The following is an 18,942-nucleotide window of genomic DNA, read 5'->3' as shown; positions in this document are numbered from 1 at the left end:
TAGGCATGAGCCACCATGCCTGGCCATATTTCCCTTTCTTTACAGAAACTTTATATCAGTTTAGCTAGCTCTTTCTCCTTTTTATAGTTCTTTTGGTCAATGAATTAAAAATAAAAATATCTTGGACTCAAATACTAGTCTAGAAGATATATTGGTTTGTCATCTCTCAAATACCTTTTGTCCTTACCGAAATGAAGAAGCCTTTATCACGTATTTAAATATTAAATTTTATTCTCCAGAGAATACTTTAGAAACTATTCTAGAAAAATTACCATTATAAATAAAATTGTGTTGGGCGACGCCTGTGTCTCAGTCGTTAAGGCGCCGGCCCCATATGCCGAGGGTGGCGGGTTCAAACCCGGCCCCGGCTGAACTGCAACCAAAAAATAGCTGGGCGTTGTGGTGGGTGCCTGTAGTCCCAGCTGCTCTGGAGGCTGAGGCAAGAGAATCACTTAAGCCCAGGAGTTGGAGGTTGCTGTGAGCTGTGTGATGCCATGGCACTCTACCGAGGGCCATAAAGTGAGACTCTGTCTCTACAAAAATAAATAAATAAATAAATAAAATTGTGTTATCTCTTTCCTATATATTTCATGATAAAATTTCTGCATTAGGGTGGTGCCTGTGGCTCAAGGAGTAGGATGCCAGCCCCATATACCAGGGGTGGTGGGTTCAAACCCAGCCCCGGCCAAAAACTGCAAAAAAAAACTCTGCATTAGGACAATTTTTGCATTTTTCACAGTCTGAGGAAAGGCCTGTGAGACAATGTGACTATCTTCACAGAATGAAGTACATAAACAAAAATTAAAACTATGACTTTAAAAAGTTGAAAATTAATTCATTTCATTTCACCAGATTCTTATTTCTAAACTTAATTTTGAAGGAGAATTGCATGAATTTTTTCCTTTTATAATTCCAAAGTTACCATAAATGTGAAAACAATCTCTTCTTGAATAATAATTATTGGATTATCTCTATTTCTCTCCAGAGTGATGACAGATCTAATGGTATATCAAGTTCACCTATGATGGAAACAGGTAATAGACACAGGGGTACAATTAACTGCATTAAGATTATAGTACTTTTTTGTAATTAAACATTTATTTGAATAACAAATTTAAATTTGAGCTGCAATGTTGGCAATAAGACTATAATTCTTTCTTTTTTTTTTTTTTTGAGACAGTGTCTCATTTTATCACCGTTGGTAGAGTGCCATGGCATCACAGCTCACAGCAACCTCCAACTCTTGGGCTTAAGTGATTCTCTTGCCTCAGCCTCCCAAGTAGCTGGGACTTCAGGCACCTGCCACAATGCATGGCTCTTTTTTGTTGCAGTTTGGCCAGGGCCCGGGCCGGGTTTGAACCTGCTACCCTCAGAATATGGGGCCAGCACCCTACCCACTGAGCCACAGGTGCTGCCCAACACTATAATTCTTTACCAAGATTTTCCTGGTTAAGTTACTTCTTACAGAGCTGTGGCTTCTTTTTTTGAGATGGAAATCAGGCCCCAAATTAGTCATTTTCTGTGCTGTTTTTTTTCTTTTTTTCTATTTTTCAATTCAACTGGTTCAGCTACTTAGCCATTTGATATAAACAATGAACATCAGCTAGCAGGGATATAGGTTTATAAGAGACTGTGTTCAATATGTTAGCATTCATTCTACCTTTATTGATATACCACGAATAACAGGAGAATTAAAATGCAGATAAGCAGTCTCCCTGCCTTCATGATTACTTTTCTATATCAGACTTCTCATTAATAAACAAAATTATTGTTTCATATCATTGCTGCTTGATTTTTTTTCTTTATTTGCTATTTATTGAAATTTTATAACAGGTGGGTGTCTACTGTTATATTTAATTTTCCTTCCATCTCCTTTAATCTCATTTTGCTCTACCTTGCTGATTTAGTTCATCATTCCCCTGCATATTCTTTTCCTGCTGGTATCCAGAGAAATCAGCCCCAGCGCCCTGAAAGTTTCCTTTTCCGAGCAGCTGTTAGGACAGAAACAAATAAAGGTAGGTGGTAGTGATTTTAAAAGGCAGGGGCTATGGGTGTGTGTGTGTTACACAATGACACAAGCTGTTACGTGGTTTCACACTTCTCCACAGCTATGGTCTTAACAAAAGCTTTAAACTCTGCATCAAGTCTGCAATCTCACTGTCATTAAATGAGGCAAATCTTGTTTGAATTTGTTTTGATGAGAAAGTTTCATAGTACCACCTAAAAGCAGGTTATAAAATATTCGAACAAATAAAATGCTCTTTCCAATGTCTTAGAGAATATTCCTCCTTTTCGTAATAAAGCCTTTTCAGATTTTTTCCTGTTGATAAAAGCTATTTTCTATGTTATTAAAAGAAAAATCAGTAATTTCTTTAAAAATCTACTTAAATTCTCCCTTTAGTTAATAATGACATATTTCCAGTTATTGTGTATATTTGGTATATTTGGAAATTTCTATAATAAAAAGCTTTTTAAGAAATCAGGCCTGGAGGGCAGCACCTGTGGCTCAGGGGGTAGGGTTCCAGCCCCATATACTGTGGTTGGTGGGTTCAAACTCTTCCCAGGCCAAACTGCAACAACAACAATAAAAAAACTAGCCAGGTGTTGTGGTGGGCACCTGTAGTCCCAGCTACTCAGGAGGCTAAGGCAAGAGAATCACCCAAGCCCAGAAGTTGGAGGTTGCTGTGAGCTATGACGTCACCGCACTCTACTGAGGGTGATAAAGTGGGACTCTGTCTTAGAAAAAAAAAAAAAAATCAGACCTGGAAACAAAAAAACAGGCCTGGCCCTGGTGGCTCATGGCTATAATCCCAGCACTTTTGGAGGCCTAGGCCAGGGAGGGTGGGAGAATCACCTGAGCTCAGGAGTTCGAGACTAGCCTGAGCAGGACCAAGACCCTATCTCTACTAAAAATAGAAAAACTAGCCAGCCATGGTGGCAGTTGCCTATAGTCCCAGCTACTCAGAAGGCTGAGGCAAGGGGATCACTTGAGCCCAAGAGTTAGAGGTTGCTATGAGCTATGACACCATGGCACTTTATCAAGTGTGACAAAGTGAGACTGTTTCAAAAAGGAAAAAAAAAATCAATCCCAGAAAGTGGAAAGCACTGTACTGCAAGGAAACTGATCAGGCAGATCTGGGTATTTTCCCAGCACTGGCAATCACTTTTTTATCTTACATATTAATATTTTTCTAGGTCGTGCATCACCCCTTCCTCCATCTTCTGCACCTACCAGTGACGCTACAGACTCTATAACAAGACAGAATTCAAAACAGAGAGAGGAAGAACTGGAATTAATAGATCAACTACGGAAAGTATGTACATTACCTTGGAATTACACTTGTTCAGTGATACTGCTGTAGTTCATAATCCTCTAATCATTTCTTCATTTGACAAGTAATTTTTAATAGAATCAACAAGTGTCCATGTATGCCGTGTTTTGTGATTATTAATACTATTAATAGTATTAAGTAATACTATTTAAATACTATTAAATAAATACTATTATTTATTAAAGTAAATTTTGCTATGAGAAGATTGTTTTCAGCTGTTTACTTAGACAATGAGATGACTTATTCTGTAATGAATAAAGCTCAGTTTCTGGCCCTACTCATTAAAATTTTCTTCCTTTCCTTTCACCTTTTGTTATAAAGAAATCTTATAATAGTATTAATAATTTATATGCATGTATGCATATACATATTACACTTACACATATACAGTAAGTGATTGGCTATCTTATTTCAGAATTGAAAGAGAATTCAGATTTTTAAAATCAGAATATTGTAAATTAATTTTTATTATACTTTGCACCTCTGTAGCCTGGCTGCCATACATACATATTGAATCTTATTATTATTGACTTAGGATAGAGAGATAAAATAGATACTGTGGTATTATTTTACTTTTTATCTTACTTTCTAGTTAACTATATTTTATTATAACTCCATTATGTCCTATGTATCAGTCACTCTTCAGTTAATATATTATTCATTTTTCTATTCTTTTAGCATATTGAGTACCGGTTGAAAGTATCTCTTCCTTGTGATCTTGGAGCTGCTCTAACTGATGGTGTTGTTCTTTGCCATTTGGCCAATCACGTGCGACCTCGATCTGTCCCAAGCATTCATGTTCCCTCACCAGCTGTAGTAAGTTTATAGCACTAAAAAACATTGGCACCTTTATAGTATATAGTGCTAAAACCCATCAGACATTTGTTAAACACAGTGGCAAGCATTGTGCTGAATGTGAGAGATACAGATAGAAAGAGCCAAGTACCTGCCTTCCTGGTCTCTTTTCTACTGGAGAAAAAGTTAAGTTGTATACAGTATCATATGGTAGTGTGATAAATATTATAAGAAAAGTATATAAGACGTGTGCTTTGGGGCTATGAAATAGGGATCACTTAACTGTGCTTGGAGAGTTCAGGGAAGGCTTCCCAGAGCTGGCAAAATTTGAATTCTTGAAATATAAGTAGAAATTTGCCAGTAATACAAAGAAGGAAGAAGGTATTCCAAGCATAGTATTCCTAGATTCAGAAGCTAAGGAAAGTTATGGCATATTCCAGGAACTGTTAAGTTGTTCAGAATGGATCATCCACTGGGTTGTAGGTATAAATGACGGGGGATAGAGCTGGAGAGGTAAGCCAGGGGCCCTGTTACAACGACCTTGTGCACCATGTGAAGGAGTTAGAAATTTATCTTAATGTAGACAACGAAGAAACAATGAAAGAATTTAAGGGGAAAAATACTATGATACACTTACACTTAAGAATTGTGAATCTGGGGTAGAGCCTGTGGCTCAGTGAGTAGGGTGCTGGCCCCATATACTGAGGGTGGTGAGTTCAAACCCAACCCTGGCCAAACTGCAACAATAAAAAAAAAAAAAATTAAGAATTGTGAATCTAGATGGCCAAGTGAGAAATTTCAAGGCGGCAACACTAGAAGAAAGATACTCTAGTCCAGACTAGAAAAGTTAACAAGCCTGAATTAGGGCAATAAGAGGGAAGATTATTTCAGAAGTGGCATTGACATGATCTGGCAGCTAAGCACAGGTGGGAGAGGAGGGAAAATATGCATTCAGGATGACTGGCAGGTTTTCTTTGGACTGCTTTGGACATAAGTAACAGGATGGCAACCCACAAAAGAAAGAGCAGGCTTTCCTTACTTTCCTTCAAAGTTTTTTTTTTGTTTTTTTTTTTTTTTGTAGAGACAGAGTCTCACTTTATGACCCTCGGTAGAGTGCTCTGGCATCACACAGCTCACAGCAACCTCCAACTCCTGGGCTTAGGCGATTCTCTTGCCTCAGCCTCCCGAGCAGCTGGGACTACAAGCGCCCGCCACAACGCCCAGCTTTTTTTTTTGGTTGCAGTTCAGCTGAGGCCGGGTTTGAACCCGCCACCCTCGGTATATGGGGCCGGCGCCTTACCGACTGAGCCACAGGCGCCGCCCTCCTTCAAAGTTTTATGATGAGAATTTTAAACTTCAGCCGTCAGAAAAGTTGAAAGAATAATACGATAACACTCTTTTTTTTTTTTTTTTTTTTCTTTCCAACTGAGACAGATTCTCACCTCTATTTCCTGGGCTAGAGTACAATAGTATCATCATAGCTAACTGCAACCTCAAACTCCTAGGCTCAAAGTATCCTCCCAAGGAACTGGAACTATAGCTGTGTATCACACCATACTTGGCTACTTTTTTTCTTTTTTCTGGTAGAAATGAGATCTTGTTGTTTCCCCAGCTGGTCTTGAACTCCTGGCCTCAAGCCTTCCTCCTGTCTTAGCCTCCCAAAGTGCTAGAATTATAGGCATGAACCACCACACCTAGTCCAAAGATGAACATGCTTCAAGTCTCCATCTTGATCTGGCACTTAGCACATTTTGCTTTATCTATCCATACTTGTATGGGGTATATTTTATTTTATTTTATTTTTGAGACAGAGCTCACTTTGTTGCCCTCAGTAGAGTGCCATGGCGTCATAGCTCACAGAAATCTCAAACTCTTGGGCTCAAGCAGTCCTCTTGCCTCAGCTTCCTGAGAATGGAGACTATAGGCACCCACCACAACACCCAGCTATTTTTAATGTCGGGGTCTTGCCGTTACTCAAGCAGTCTGGCCACCTCGGCCTCCCAGAGTGGTGTATATTTTAACTGCACCTTTGAAAACTTGCAAATATCTGGATGCAGTGGCTCACACTTTTAATCCTAGTATTTAATTTTCCTCCTGCTCTAAGAATCTTTCATTGCTGTCCTCCCTATCCCCACTAATGCCATTATATACCCACACACAACCAGAGTTCCCAAGTTGCATTTGACTGTTATCTTGCCTTCCTTGGATGACTTTGAATGGATACTGTGCATTTATAACATGCCCAGCGGTGTGTTAACTTTTCAAAGGTTTACCCTTATGTCATTTCCTGGTCGTTTGTGATTGTATTGTTCCTGACACAAATGCTTTCCTTAACTTGCAGTTATGTCCAGGCCTGCCTATAGACTGCCACTTACATTCAACTTGCTGCCTCTCCAAATGCAAACCCTCCGAAGGACCTTGTATTCTTCTAATTATAAGAACATCTTTGTTACTGAAGTCCCAAGGTCCTTATGTGAGTCTTTTCCTATTTCGGACATCCAAAAATAGAATAATACATTTGCTTCTAAGGCAAATAAATAGGCTTTTTTCACTTAGTGACCTCAAAAAAGAGGTGTTAAGTTTTCTGTAGAAAAAGGCAGAGAGGAACAATAGGTTTACTGAAGTCAACCGCTACCAAAAATTTGAAAGATTTGGTTTTGATCCAAAAGGTTGTGATTAAGAGAATGCTATTGGCAACATCATTGAAGGATGTATTCATACTTTCCACCCTTCACACAATTTCTGTCAACCAAATGAAGAAAAAATATCTTCTTTAATTAAAAATTAAAAGGACAGGATCTATCGTTCTTCATTTCATTTATGGGAGAAGTGCTGAAAAAGTAGCAGGGAGCTAAGGCACAAGGTAGAATTTGAGATTAGGAGTGACCAAGACTCTTTGCTTTGAACACCAGAGCACAGTGCTTTCTGTTTAAGAATGTAAAATATATATAGGAAAAATACTTTATATACTGTAAACTGCTGGAGAAATAAAACACAAGGACCTTCTCTTTTTTTTTTTTTTTCTTTTTTTGAGACAGAGCCTCAAGCTATCGCCCTTGGTAGAGTGCCGTGGCATCACAGCTCACAGCAACCTCCAAATCCTGGGCTTAAGCGATTCTCTTGCCTCAGCCTCCCAAGTAGCTGTGACTACAGGTGCCCGCCACAACACCCGGCTATTTTTTTGGTTGCAGCCGTCATTGTTGTTTGGCAGGCCCGGGCTGGATTCAAACCCACCAGCTCTAGTGTATATGGCTGGCACCTTAACTGCTTGAGCTACAGGCGCCACCACACACAAGGACCTTCTTGTTAGTCAAAGAAATAAGGCTGTAACATGAGATCAGATCACCTAACTTGCTGGCAAAATCAACAACTTGCTCGTCTTTATTGAGTACCTATCCAATGCCAGGCGTTCTGTCAGACATGTAAGGTACAGAAATAAGGCCCTACCCACCCGGCCTGAGGGGAAGAACTGCAGGGCCTCTACCGCGCAACCCTACCACCTCTGGAGTCGCTGCCACTGCTCTCCTAGTGCTCCGGTCTAGAGGCTGCTCCTTGCCCCTCAGCCAATGCCATGCAAGATCAAGGATGTCAAGAAATCTTAAGTCTTCCTGGTCTCTGTGCCTCTTCCCCAAGCCTTTCTTAGGCTTAAACCTATGGGATCAGCAACCAAGAATGGGGGCAACTTCCATGGCTGCCTGTGCAGGCTTAGGAATAGCTGCCCCTTTGTGTCCTCAGCATCCACTTCTAGCCAGGGATTTGAAGAAGCACACTTTACCTTTGCCCTCACACCCCAGCAAGTGCAGCAGATCCTTAGATCCAGAGAGGTTTTGCCAGGAGCAAAATGTGATTATACCATACAGGTGCAGCTAAGAATTACTCCTTGTCTGTGTACTTGGTGAGGCAGTTGACTGCAGGGACCCTTCCACAAAAGCTCAGAGCAAAGGGTATCTGGAACCCAGACCACTCCAGGGCACTGACTAGGGAAGATGTGCCTGACTGTCCCTTGTCATGCCCTCACCTGCGCCCACCTGCAGAGCTTCGATGCTGCCCTTTATCTACAGATGAATGAGAAGAAGCCAACGTGGACATGTCCTGTGTGTGATAAGAAGTCTCCCTATGAATCTCTCATCATTGATGGTTTATTCATGGAGATTCTTAATTCCTGTTCAGACTGTGATGAGATTCAGTTCATGGAAGATGGATCCTGGTGCCCAATGAAAGCCAAAAAGGAGGCATCTGAGGTTTGCCCCCCGCCAGGGTATGGGCTGGATGGCCTCCAGTACAGCCCAGTTCAAGAGGGAAATCCATCGGAGAATAAGAAGAAAGTTGAAGTCGTTGACTTGACAACAGAAAGCTCGTCAGATGAAGAGGATCTGCCTCCGACCAACAAGCAGTTTTATCACATCCGCTGCAATCCCAGCCCTACCTGGAAGCAAAGGAGTCTTGACGTCTGGTCACCAGTCATCCTCGGTGCTGTGGAGCCCTGCTATGGGCACATTGGGTGGGGAATTCCTGCCCAGTCTCCCACTCCGTGAGTATCCACCTGCCTTCCCACTGGGAGCGGACATCCAAGGTTTAGATTTCTTTTTTTTCCTTCAGACTGAGAGTCAGCACTATGGTTCCTCCGTCATCACCTCGTTAGATGAACAGGATGCCTTTGGCCACTTCTTCCAGTACCGGGGGACCCCTTCCCACTTTCTGGGCCCACTGGCCCCCGCATTGGGGAGCTCTCACTGCAGTTCCACTCCAGCACCCCCATCCTGGTCGTGTCAGCAGCATTGTAGCCCCTAGAGGGGCCTTGAGGGAGGGGCATGGAGGACCCCTGTCCTCAGGTCCTTCCTTGACTGGCTGTCGGTCAGACATCATTTCCTTGGACTGAATTCCTTGCATTATGGAAACTTCACTGCCCCCCAACACTGAGCAAGTATGCTGTGGAGTCCCGACCCCTGGCTACTCTGACTCCTCACGGGGGTTTTGGCCAAAGGCCGAATAGACCTTCATGGACGCTTACTTCTGGCCTCTTCTCTGCCTAACAAGGCTAGCACCAAAGGGTTAATATTTTAACCTCTTTTTAAGGACATTAGGGTCTCTTTTTGGAAATGTTCTTTAGATAGTGGCACATTCCTTTGGGTATGTTAACTTGGGCAGTGGGAGGCAAATGGGATGGGATGTGAAGTGGAGGAAGGGCCGAATCCTCAGCCTTGACTATGCTTTTGGAGCCTTTTGGGGAAGGGGTCCCTGTCTTGTCCCTCAGATGCCCTCTTTCCCCAAACCCCAAACCATGGCTCTGTTTCTTCTCTTATGTCCATTGTTTCCTCGTGGTCATTCCATTCCCTTTGGCCACACAGATGGAGAAATTGAGATAGGCAGTTTCAGAGATGACAGAGAACTTTATTTTGGGTTGTGGATTTTTTGTACATAAACAAGAAAAATCAAAATACTCCAAAGATGACTTCCCTGCCTCTGACTTCCGGTATGACTGAGGAAGAGATGAGGCCTTAGCCATGTGACCCCCAAGGGTTTGGGGCAGGACCAACCTATTGCCTGGGTCTCTATTTATATATTTAAGTTCACAATGTTTCTTATGCCAACGGGCGTGAGACCTAAGCTTCTAGAGGCTCGTGGCCCTGTGGTTGGGCCTGGCTCATTCTGCACCTTTCTGGGGAGGTGGTGGACCCTTGTGCCCTCCTTCCCAATCTCTTTTCAGGCTTCTCCAGGGCCTAGGTTCTATGCTGTAATTTTACTTTTCCCCAAAGTTGTAGCAAAGTTCTGACCCATAATAAAGATTGTGAATGTTTAAAAAAGAAAAAAGAAACCTTAAAACAGATAAACAAAAATAAGATAAAATCACCTATATTCCTGGCACCAGAGGGAACTACTATTAATACTATGCTTTTCTGCGGTTTGGCATGGACATTGGGGGAACTCTAGTAAAGCTCTCATATTTTGAACCTATTGATATCACAGCAGAGGAAGAACAAGAAGAAGTTGAGAGCTTAAAAAGTATTTGGAAATATTTGACTTCTAATGTAGCATATGGATCCACTGGCATTCGGGATATACACCTTGAACTGAAGGATTTAACACTTTTTGGCTGAAGAGGGAATTTGCACTTTATCAGATTTCCAACCCAGAACCTGCCTACTTTTATCCAAATGGGAAGAGATAAGAACTTCTCAACATTACAAACAGTGCTATGTGCTACAGGAGGTGGTACTTACAAGTTCAAAAAAGATTTTCCCACAATTGGAAACCTCCACCTGCACAAACTAGATGAACTTGACTGCCTTGTAAAGGGCTCGCTGTATATAGATTCTGTCAGTTTCAGTGGACAAGCAGAGTGCTATCATTTTGCTAATGCCTCTCAGAACCCAAGTGATGCCAAAAGATGCCTTTTAACCTACACGATCCTTATCCACTGCTGGTAGTGAACATTGGCTCAGGAGTCAGTATTTTAGCAGTCCATTCCAAAGACAACTATAAACGAGTGACTGGGACAAGCCTTGGAGGAGGTACCTTTCTGGGTTTGTGCAGTTTATTGACTGGCTGTGAAAGTTTTGAAGAGGCTTTTGCAATGGCATCCAAGGGTGACAGCACCCAAGCTGACAAGCTGGTCGGTGATATTTATGGAGGAGATTATGAAAGATTTGGTCTGCCAGGTTGGGCTGCAGCGTCTAGTTTGGGGAATATGATTTATAAAGAGAAGTGAGAATCTATTAGTAAAGAAGATCTGGCTAAAGTAAAGAGCTACTTTAGTTATTATCGCCAGTAACATCGGTTCTGTGGCACGAATGTGTGCTGTTAATGAGAAAATAAACAGAGTTGTCTTTGTTGGAAATTTTTTACATGTCAGTACTCTTTCAATGAAACTTTTGGCATATGCACTGGATTATTGGTCAAAAGATCAACTGAAAGCAGTGTTTCTAGAACATGAGGCATACTTTGGAGCAGTTGGTGCACTTCTTGGGCTGCCAAATTTCAGCTAAAGCATCAGGTCTCTGTTAATAAATGTCATCCAAAGGAGCTGAAACCAGAGGCATTATTATCACATTGTTTGTCACTGGGAACCAAAGGATAAAAGAATCATAAGCTGCTGAATATTGCCATATTAAGAGAAAACTCAGTAACATGAAGTATTTCTATTTGAAATGTTTTCCTTATTGTATATAGCCAGTGTTGAATTCTTAAATGCAATACAGCCTCTCATTACTGAGAAAAAAAAAGAAAGGTACAGAAAAGTTACAAGTTCATTCTCTCAAGAACATAAACGCCTTAAAAAAAAAAAAAAAAAAAAGGACCACCTGGGTAGCACACACCTGTAGTCCCAGGTACTTGGGAAGCTGAAGGCAAGAGGATCACTTGAGCTCAGGAGTTTTGAGTCCAACCTGAGCAACGTAGGAGATCCTGTCTCTATAAATGAATGAATGAGCTCTTTCATGAAATAGCTATACTTTGATACTTAAAAGCAAGTACTACATTTGGAGATGAAGTAGTGGACTTCGTGAGATGAAGTAGTGGACTTCGTTTCAAACATGTAAGAATTGTCCTGGCCAGGCAAGGTGACTCATGCCTATAATCCTAACACTCTGGGAGACAAGACAGGATCCCTTGAAGTCAGGATCCCTCAAGACCAGCCTGAGTAAGAGTGAGACCCTGCCTCTACTAAAAATAAAAAATTAGCTGGGTATGGTGGTGCACTCCTGTAGTCCCAGCTATTTGGAAGGCTGAGGCAGGGCCACTTGAACTCAGGAGTTTGAGGGTTGCTGTGAGCTAGGCTGATGCCACAACACTCTAGCCTGGGCAAAAGAGTGAGACTCTGTCTTAAAAAAAAAAAAAAAAAAAAAGGATTGTCCAATATTTTACTTAGACACAGAAAACAAACAAACCAAAACACCCTACTTTCAAGTTATGGTAATGAATATCATGAGCAAATCAATATGACTTTAAAGGAGATTATGTTATAGTGCTAGACTTCATTATAAATCTACTTTCCTTTATATGAATTGTTCTTTGCATGAAAGTATTTTTTCCTTATTTTGTTCTTTAAACCATATAGGGAGCTTTATAATTTACTTTCTTAGTACAAATTTTTTGTGGTGAGACTATATAAAGGTAAAGCCAAGTACAGATGAAACATCATAACAAGGCTAGGCACAATGGCTCACACCTGTAGTCCCAGCTCTTTGGGAGGCTGAAGTGGAAGATCACTTGAGGCCAAGAGGTCAAGACCAGCCTGAGCAATATACCAAGACCCCATCTCTATAAAAATTTTAAAAAATTGGCTGTACATGGCGTACATAGTTGTAGCTATTCAGGAGACTAAATTAGGAAGATCACTTGAGGCTGCAGTGAGCTATGATGATGCCACTGTGCTCTAGCCGTAGCAATAGAGTGAGATGCTCAGTCTGGGGAAAAACAAGACAAAACACCATAGCAGTTTCTTTGTGGCTACATTCATGCATGATAACTTATTTTAATTCTTTGAAAGCTGGCTAATTAGAGTGTAACTTAACAAGGAAGTTTCTCACTGTATTGTACAAACCATGATTTCTTTACCCCAATTCAAAAAATGGCATCCTCATTATAAGGGGAAGCTGTATGTTCAGGTATTCTAAAAAAAGTTCATAAAGGTGTGTGTGTTTTCAACCATTATGTTATAATTCATCATGTTATTTTGGGAGAATTAAGGACGTTTGATAAAATGCTTTTTGTTCGTCAGCATAGGTGTTAATTCATATTCTTAGAAGTGCAGTATTAAGTCATACAGTATTGAGTAGTATAATTCATATTCTTGGAAGTATAGTATTGGGACATACAGTTCCCTCATTTGTGAGGAAGATGACCTGAAGAGATTTTTAATTATTTCAAATATCAGAATAGCTATAGCATTTTTTTATTGTTCCTTTCAGTATAGATTATGCTCTTGTTGAAATTACTTTATTCCCCAAAACCTACATAAGGTTTCTTATTCAGAACAGGCTATATACAATATAAAAATAGAAGAGACTATACATGGCTATCCAAAACCATTTGAGATTCTGGAAAAGCTTTTGGGGATAGTGGGTTCCTATGAGATTTGACTTAGGGCACAATCCTTCTGTACTCTAGAGTGACAGGGAGTCCACACCCTATGTCCTGATGCCCAGTCATCCCATTAGATGCATCTGGAAGAGGGATTAATAGCCTGGTATTCATGGATTCCTAGGGCTTCAGGGGCTCCATGAGCTCCCTAAAATTGTGTACACAGGTATTTTTCATCAATATATATGCAAGGAGTTTTGTCGCAATTATGAAACACAGTCCTATATGTCTGGGATTTGATAAATGCTAAGAGAGGGAAGGAAGGAGGACCACCATTCCCTATTTTCCTTCATCAATCAGAAATCTGATCTCTGCAGGGGAAGTCTCAGGGAAATTTTCTAGTCTACCCTACCATCACCCCCGTCTGTCCCTCCAAACACCCTTTTTATCTCTTAAGTGGCCAGCAGGCCTCATATAGATAATGCTGAGTCAGATTCTATCATCATTATTCTTTTTTTTTTTTGAGACAGAGTCTTACTATGTTGCCCTCTATAGAGTGCTGTGACTTTACAGCTCACAGCAACCTCAAACTCTTGGGCTTAAGCAATTCTTTTGCCTCAGCCTCAAGTAGCTGAGACTACAGGTGCTGGCTATTTTTTTTGTTGTTGCAGTTGTCACTGTTGTTTTAGCCAGCCCGGGCCAGGTTTGAACCCCTCGGCCTTGGTGTATGTGGCCGGCGCCCTACTCACTGAGCTACAGGTGCCGCCCAACCTCCTTTCTTTTCATCTGAGGTGGTAGTAATAATTCTTGAACCAGTTTTAACTGAGCAACATGGTCTCTTTCCTCTTATCACTTCTTTTGCACAGAAACAAAGTTGTTTCAGAATTCTGCCCTTCCATAGATGTTGTAGAACAGAAAGCTCAGGTCCCCTTCTTTTTCTAGAGTCTTTCATTCATGGAGCCTGAGCCAAAAGTTCTCTCCCAAACTGAGATCAGAATCCTGGCCTGCTTTATAAAGTGCCTTCATAAGAAGAAAAGATAATTATACTGGTTCTGTTTCTGTTTCTATAAGGCAGAAAGTAAAACTGGTATATGGAGAAGGAATTTAGCCAATGAAGAATTCTCCTAAGTGAAAAGCAGTTGTCCTGTGTTTTCTTTATTTGCCCAGTTTCTCTTAAAGTTACTCCCTTGGTGCAGTAGCTCTAGCGACAGTGATTCTGCTCTTGTGCCTCAGTTCAGCCAAGTGTTGAAAAGGCCATAGCATCCCTTGTCCACTGAACAACCTTTTTTCAGCTTTTCACATGTAAAGTGTAAAAGGGAAAGAGTCCAGCTCCAGTGTCAACTAGCTTTTTCACCTTTTGACCTCCAAGATAGAAGAACCAGCATAGGCAAAGTACCCTCCATAGAAATCTAATTCCTGTCTTCTTTCTGGACATTTTTGCAAGTTTTTCCATTTGAAGTTTGAAAATGATTATTATTTTCCTTCCATCCCACTTACTACCTTTTTATCTTTTATAACAAAGCCAGTCCTATCCCTGCCACCTTTCTCTAGCCAAAATTGTAGTACTTTCAACCACTTTTATTTACTTAACTTGTTTCCCCTCTTTTTGTGACAAAGTATCATATTCCACCTTTGAAGAAAACAAATATTTACAACTGAAACCTTTTTTTCTTCCAGACATGGTACAGGCTTCCATCTGTTTACCATTGTAAAAGCGCAAGGTCAGGTTCCCTGCAAACATTTGGCCTTCATGCTTAATGCTTGAACATGTTGTAAACCAACCAATACATTTGTACAATTGAATTTGTTGAATGAAAATGGGATTTATAAATCTTTCTTACATTAGATTGCATTATAATCCACTAAATGAAAAACTTTTTCAAAAGTTTGGGTCATGTGATGTAAATCTGTTTCTTAATCATTAGAGATATTTACAGAAAAATAAGCTTAACTAGTTAGTACTTAGAGAAATTTCCTATTATAATTTTATCACTCTTTGGAAAATAGGTTCTTTAACCCAATATTTTAAAATTCAAATGTTTGGCAGGGTACAGTGGCTCACTCCTGTAATCCTAGCACTCTGGGATGCCAAGGCAGGTCAATTGCTTGAGCTTAAGTGAGGAGACCACCCTGAGCAAGAATGAGAATCTGCTTCTACTAAAAATAGAAAAAATTGGCTGGGTGCGATGGCTCACACCTGTAATCCTAGTACTTTGGGAGGCCAAGGTGGGTGGATTATTTGAGCTCAGGAGTTTGAGACCAGCCTAAGCAAGAGTGAGAACCCATCTCTAAAAAGAAATAGCTGGTCATTATAGTGGACACCTGTAGTCCCAGTTACTTGGGAGGATGAGGCAAGAGGATCACCTGAGCCCAAGAGTTTGAGGTTGCTGTGAGCTATGATACTACAGCACTCTACCAAGGGCATCAAAGTGAGACTCTGTCTCAAAAAGAAAAGAAAAATTAGCCATGCTTGGTGGCAAGGTACCTATAGTCCCAGCTACTTGAGAGGCTGAGGCAAGAGGATCTCTTAAGCCCAAGAGTTTGAAGTTGCTATGAGCTGTGACGCTATGGCATTCAACCCTAGAGTAACTGACTGAGACTCTGTATCCAAAAAATAAATAAATAAAGCTAAATGTCTAAAGTATGAGGGTGACAAAGTACTGCCCACAGGCCAGCACCTGTTTTTGTAAATACAATTAGCCACATTTATTTGTTTGTAGATTGGTTGCTTTCAAGCTTTTGCAGAACTAAATAGTTACAACAGTTCCTAAGGTACTCAAAACTAACATTTATTACCTGATCCTTTAAAAAAAGTTTGCTGACCCCCAAATCTAAAGCATTGTGAGTGTATGAAGCAATTAACAAGAGTATTTTTAAAGTTAGCAAATTTTTTAAAACTTTGCTAGTAACACCACATTTTTCTCATTGCAGCCTAAATTAACGATAGCAAAATGCAGGCGAAATGTGGAGAATTTCCTAGAAGCTTGCAGAAAAATTGGTGTACCTCAGGTAATAAATTTATCATTTTTTATGTTGCCTAAATCAATGTGAGTATTATTGTCCTAAAATTTCAGAAATGCAACTCTAAAAATCGTACAGTACTGGCTCTGATTTTGTGTTGCAAGAGGCAGTCAAAACATATTTAAACAGCTTTTCTTATTTTTAAGGCCCACATAAAGGAATCGTGAACATATAAATTTAAACATTTATGTTAATTAATTAATCTAAAATGGTTATTCTGGTTTTCTAAACTTCCCCACTTGCTGATTGACTTGTCTACAGCTATATACACAACAAAATCTATTTTTCAAAATAAATGTATGTCAGATTCAGAATGGTGGACTTGACTTCAGTTTAACACTTGCTTTAATACTTTTAAAAATATTGATTTTGAAATAATTCAGACTCCCCAAAATATTACAAAACTAGCACAAAGTTCCTATGTATACTTTACCCAACTTACCTGGTGTTAACATCTAATATAAACATAGCATAGGTATCTAAACTAAGTAATACTGGAGTAATACTATTAACTAACTCATAGGCTTATTTTTTTTTTTTCACTTTCATCAGTTTTTCCGTTAAGCTCTAATTATTTGGAATTTATCACACAGGAGGCCATTTCTAAGCTATTATCCTGACATTGAGGTTTATTGGCTCAGATCCCTCACTTTTTACTGACCCTTAGTATTACAAATAAACTTCATTTATAGTTGTGGTTAAGGAAAATGAACTTGATATACTTTTTTTTTTTTTTTTTAGAGACAGAGTCTCACTCTGTCGCCCTCGGTAGAGTGTCATGGCATCACAGCTCATAGCAACCTCCAGTTCTTGGGTGATTCTCTTGCCTCAGCCTCGTAGTTGGGACTACAGGCTCCTGTCACGACACCCAGCTATTTTTTGTTGCAGTTTGGCCAGGGCCAAGTTCGAAACCACCACCCTCAGTATATGGGGCCGGCACCCTACTCTCTGAGTCACAGGTGCCGCCCAAACTTGATATGCTTTTATTCAATGACCTTTTAAGAAACAAGTATGGGTGGCGCCTGTGGCTCAAGGAGTAGGGTGCCGGTCCCATATGCCGGAGATGGCGGGTTCAAACCCAGCCCCGGCCAAAAAACCACAAAAAAAAAAAAAAAAAGAAAAGAAAAGAAACAATTACATTAGCTCATGCCTATAATCCTAGCACTCTGGGAGGCTGAGGCAGGTGGATTGCCTGAGCTCACAGGTTCAAGACCAGCCTGAGCCAGAGCAAGACCTCATCTCTAAAAATAGCCAGGCATTGTGGCGGGTGCCTGTAGTCTTAGCTACTTGGGAGGCTAAGGCAAGAGAATTGCTTGAGCCCAAGAATTTGAGGTTGCTGTAAGCTATGACGCCGTGGCATTCTACCAAGAGTGACAAAGTGAGACTCTGTCTCAAAAAAGAAAAAAAAATTAAAATGTATTTAATGACATGGTATATAGACAAAGAACAACTTGATGCTCTGCAATACTTTCTTCTTTAACCACAGCCCTTCAAATTCTTAACATATGTCATCTACCCTGCAAGAAGAAAAACATCACCTTATTAACTAGCTATCAGAAACTCAGAATTGGCCTCTGGGCTCATCAACAACTTCACTATTTCTCTCAAGTCAAGGCCTTGTTCCCATAGCTTTCATGACAATGACTTTCTTTGCCCAGTTCAGCATACCTCTTTCTAACCAGAAGTTGAAAAGTGAGGCCACAGCATCCTTGTCCAGTGTGCAAACCTTTCTTTTGATTCTTTCACTTGTTACAAAACCCTGAAATTTACATAAAGTGGTAGGTAGCAAAGACCTTCTTTATTCCTATGGACAGATCCAAAACAATTTTTTTCATTTGCTATCCATTGGTTCCCAGTGGCATCATTGTAGCTCACTGCAACCCTAAATTCCTGGGCTCAAGCGATCCTCCTGCCTCAGCTCCCAAGTAGCTGGGGTTACATGTGCCCACTACCATGCCTAGCCAGTTTTTTTTCTACTTTTTGTAGAGACAGGGTCTCACTCTTGCTCAGGCTGGTCTCAAAAGTCCCTGGCCTCAAGCATCCTTCCTCTGCCTCCCAAAGGGCTGAGATTATAGGCAAAAGTCATTGCACCCAGCCACTAATTTTTCATTTGTATGTCATTTTATAGAGCATTTAATGCTTTCAGAAGAAATAACACATGTTTTCCAAATTAATAAGCATTTTTCTATAATAGTCATATGTGCATATTAACATTCAATTCTTCCCATTCTATAGACTGAAGACATTCCTACTTACACAAACATGGTCAGTACCTCTTCTGTGGTATAGTTCTATACCGCAGAATATCTTTGAACAAGACAGTGTGGCACAGGTTAGTATAGACATAGGAGACCAGGTGTGGTGGCTCACGCCTGTAATCCAGTACTTGGGAGGCCCAAGGCAGGTGGATTGCCTGAGCTCACAGGGTTGAGACCAGCCTGAGCCAGAGTGAGACCCTGTCTCTAAAAAATAGCTGGGCATTGTGGAAGTGCCTATAGTCCTAGCTACTTGGAGGCTAAGGCAAGAGAATCACCCAAGCTAAGATGCCACGGCACTCTGTGAGACTCTGCCTCAAAAATAAAATAAAATAAAACAAAGAGAATAGGAACCACAGCAAAGATATGCATGATCAAAGAGAGGCAATATAGAGGTACTTAGAGAGAATTGCAGAAAACAGCCCCACACAAGCAAGACATGCTCACTTAGCCTATGTCAAAACCTGTTAAAAGTACTGTTTATCAGCTATTATAGTCACTATAGCTGTTCACTGGGC

General features: G+C 40.6%; 1 protein-coding gene and 2 pseudogenes across 10 annotated transcripts in view; all 3 read left to right on the top strand.

Moving 5' to 3' along the window:
* Positions 1-18,942, top strand: part of LRCH3 (leucine rich repeats and calponin homology domain containing 3) — a 144,368-nt gene that overhangs the window by 114,440 nt on the left and 10,986 nt on the right. For 8 of the 10 annotated variants that reach the window (XM_053564536.1, XM_053564539.1, XM_053564533.1 and 5 more), the window contains 5 exons: positions 986-1,034; positions 1,908-2,015; positions 3,196-3,314; positions 4,011-4,148; positions 16,080-16,157. In XM_053564536.1, the coding sequence (XP_053420511.1) occupies positions 986-1,034; positions 1,908-2,015; positions 3,196-3,314; positions 4,011-4,148; positions 16,080-16,157 (492 nt within the window). The remainder of the gene's footprint in view (positions 1-985; positions 1,035-1,907; positions 2,016-3,195; positions 3,315-4,010; positions 4,149-16,079; positions 16,158-18,942) is intronic. The other 2 variants (XM_053564537.1, XM_053564541.1) reach the window with 2 other exon arrangements.
* LOC128568077 (E3 SUMO-protein ligase PIAS3-like) lies at positions 5,032-9,323 on the top strand (annotated as a pseudogene).
* On the top strand, positions 10,218-11,120 carry LOC128567333 (pantothenate kinase 3-like; annotated as a pseudogene).

The sequence above is a fragment of the Nycticebus coucang genome, chromosome 16 (assembly GCF_027406575.1).
Source record: "Nycticebus coucang isolate mNycCou1 chromosome 16, mNycCou1.pri, whole genome shotgun sequence".
NCBI lineage: Eukaryota > Metazoa > Chordata > Mammalia > Primates > Lorisidae > Nycticebus > Nycticebus coucang.
Note: the sequence above shows the minus strand (reverse complement) of the source record. Positions and strands in the feature narration are given on the sequence as shown.